Source organism: Colobus angolensis, unplaced genomic scaffold, assembly GCF_000951035.1.
Source record: "Colobus angolensis palliatus isolate OR3802 unplaced genomic scaffold, Cang.pa_1.0 Scaffold303, whole genome shotgun sequence".
Taxonomy (NCBI): Eukaryota; Metazoa; Chordata; class Mammalia; order Primates; family Cercopithecidae; genus Colobus; species Colobus angolensis.
The window spans coordinates 1,233,039-1,235,630 of NW_012116300.1; the positions used below are offsets into that span (position 1 = coordinate 1,233,039).

Here is a 2,592-nt window from a genome sequence, read left to right on the forward strand (position 1 = left end):
CCAGTACTTTGGGAGGCTGAGGACCGATCACGATGTCAGGAGATCCAGACCAGCCTGGCCAACATGGTGAAACCCCGTCTCTACTAAAATACAAAAAATTAGCCGGGCCTGTTGGCGGGCGCCTTTAGTCCCAGCTACTCTGGAAGCTGAGGCAGGAGAATGGCTTGAACCAGGGAGGCGGAGCTTACAGTGAACCGAGATTGCGCTCCAGCCTGGGCGACAGAGCGAGACTCCGCCTCAAAAAATTAAAAAATAATAATAAGAATAATAACGAATGAAGCTGGACGGACTTCACGTGCTCCGCGGTCAGCTTGGGGTCTGCTGGGGCGTCTGGGTCAGTTCAGGGTCCAGGAACCAAGGCCAACAGCATCCCACGCTGCGCTGGGGTGAGGGGTCTGCCCGGGGGTCTCGGGGTTCAGGACCAGGTCACAGAGGAGTCGGCTCTGGGCGCTTCCTTTCTGAGGAGAGGAGCTGGACGGGCCGGGCCAACGGGTTGGGCGGCATAGCCGGGCCTATGCTCATCTCCAGCATAAAACTCCACTTCATGCAGCCTGCCGCTCGCTCGTGCTCCAACACTTCTGCCACCGCCGACCCCAGCCCTGTGCCCCAGCCAGGCCTGAGGACATGAGGCGTCCTGCTGCGATGCCGCTCCTGCTGCTGCTGTGTTTTGGTGAGTGACAAAGGTGCAGGGTCCGGGAGCTGCAGTCGCCCAACAGGCCCCGCTGCACTGCCTGAGGCTTCAGCTCAGCCCCCTACTCCCTGGGACAGGCCAGGGCTGTGGGACAGGCCATCCCTCCTGCCCCTGAGCAGGTGGGAAGGCTCTAGATATGTCAACTGGGGAGCCCAAAGTGGGGAGGGCAGGGTGGGAGGTGTGCGCACAGGCCGCAGAGGACCCCACCGCCATAACTGGGCAAGGCCTCCTCCCATGCCTCTCCGTGGGCTCTGGTGTGCCAGCTCTGGCCAGGCTCCCTGCTTCCTGCCACCTCATTCTCTCCAGTGTCTCCCCTCATTCTCTAGGTGAGGACAGAAGCCTCATATGTGCAGGATGTGAACTCAGGCTCCAAGTGCCTGGACCATCATCCCTGGGGTGGAAGGGTGGCCGAGCCAGGGCTGCTGCCTGTGCCTGGAAGCCCCAGCAGGCTGGCTGCGGGCTCAATAGAGAGCTGGGGGCAGGGGGTGCAGGTGGCAGAGGGCCCTGTCCCCTGCTGACAGAGGAACTGGCAATGCACCACTGTGCCCTCTCCCAGTCCTGGGTCAGGGATAGCAGGTGCCAACCAGGGGGCCCCACCTGCCAGGCCCTCCCTGCAGGTCAGGACACTCTGTCAGGGAAACCCTCTCACATTCCTGGGCTAGCCTGGCCAGCCCAGCAGCCACCACACTTCCCTGTCCTCAAGTCACCTCCCAGGGCTGGGTCAGGTCATCCCAGGCTGCAGCTTAGCAAGGACTCCTGGCTTCCTAGTTCTCCTGGGCAGGAGGGCACCAGAGTGGCCCCTCAGTGGCCCGGCCTCCCCCACCCCATCCCCCTCAGCCTCCCAGCACAAGGATGATGGTGCCTTCTGAGCGAGCCATCTGCACAGGAGGTGGAAGGCAGTGACTGCCCCTGAGCGGGGTGAGGAACCAAGGTCATTGCCAAAACTCTTGGGCAAGGAGTTTTGCAGTTGGTTCACCAACAGCTGTGACCAGAGGCTGGACTCCTGGATGCGTCCTCACCCCCAGCCCCAAGGTAGCACCCCCACCAGGTCTCTGGCTGGCACCCACTAGAGTCCTAGGCTTCACCATCCCCACCAGCTACCAGCGAATCACAGGCCCAGGCCCCAAACAATGCTCCCGACATCCCTGGCACCCCTGTCTGTTGCTTCCAGCCCCCACAGGGCGCCCACCCTGGAGGGCTCAGCTCTCCACATCACCCATTTCTGATCAGCCCCCACAGCCACACTTGTGTCTCTCCACACATTCCCTGAGCTCAGGCCCCCCAGATGCAGCCCTTGCCTTCTTGGAGCTCCTGGGCTAAGATAAGACTTGATTCTGGCTCCAGGGTGATGTAGGCAGAGCTCCCATCAGAAGGACAGAGAGCTCGAGAGAATGGGGCTTCCAAGATAGACAATGCAAGCAGCAAGGAAGGCTTCCTGGAGGAGGCAGCATTCAGTTGGGCCTTGATCTCTAGAACAAGACTAGGACTTGGCTGGGCGCCGTGCCTCACGTCTGTAATCCCAGCACTTTGGGAGGCCGAGGTCAGGAGATTGAGACCATGGTGAAACCCCGTCTCTACTAAAAAATACAAAAAATTAGCCGGGTGCAGTGGTGGGCACCTGTAGTCCCAGCTACTTTGGAGACTGAGGCAGGAGAATGGCGTGAACCCGGGAGGCGGAGCTTTCAGTGAGCTGAGATTGCGCCACTGCACTCCAGCCTGGGTGACATAGTGAGACTTTGTCTCAAAAAAAAAAAAAGACTAGGACTTACAGAGACCAGGGGGACGGGCATCCAGATTGTGGGGTGAGGGGAGCAAGCACTCAGAGGCCAGAAGACTCTGCCTAAATGAGAAGTATAGGGTTACTTCAGGAAGGAAGGATCTGTACAGGGAGGAGGCATTGC

The 2,592-nt window shown here is 60.1% G+C and overlaps 1 protein-coding gene across 1 annotated transcript in view; it reads left to right on the forward strand.

The window, feature by feature from the left end:
• The first annotated feature begins 575 nt into the window (after positions 1 to 575).
• The window catches only part of PRSS27 (protease, serine 27), an 8,792-nt gene continuing 6,775 nt past the window's right edge, over positions 576 to 2,592 (forward strand). Inside the window, exon 1 of the mRNA XM_011950252.1 lies at positions 576 to 670. Coding sequence (XP_011805642.1) covers positions 625 to 670 — 46 coding nt within the window. The 5' untranslated portion in view covers positions 576 to 624. The remainder of the gene's footprint in view (positions 671 to 2,592) is intronic.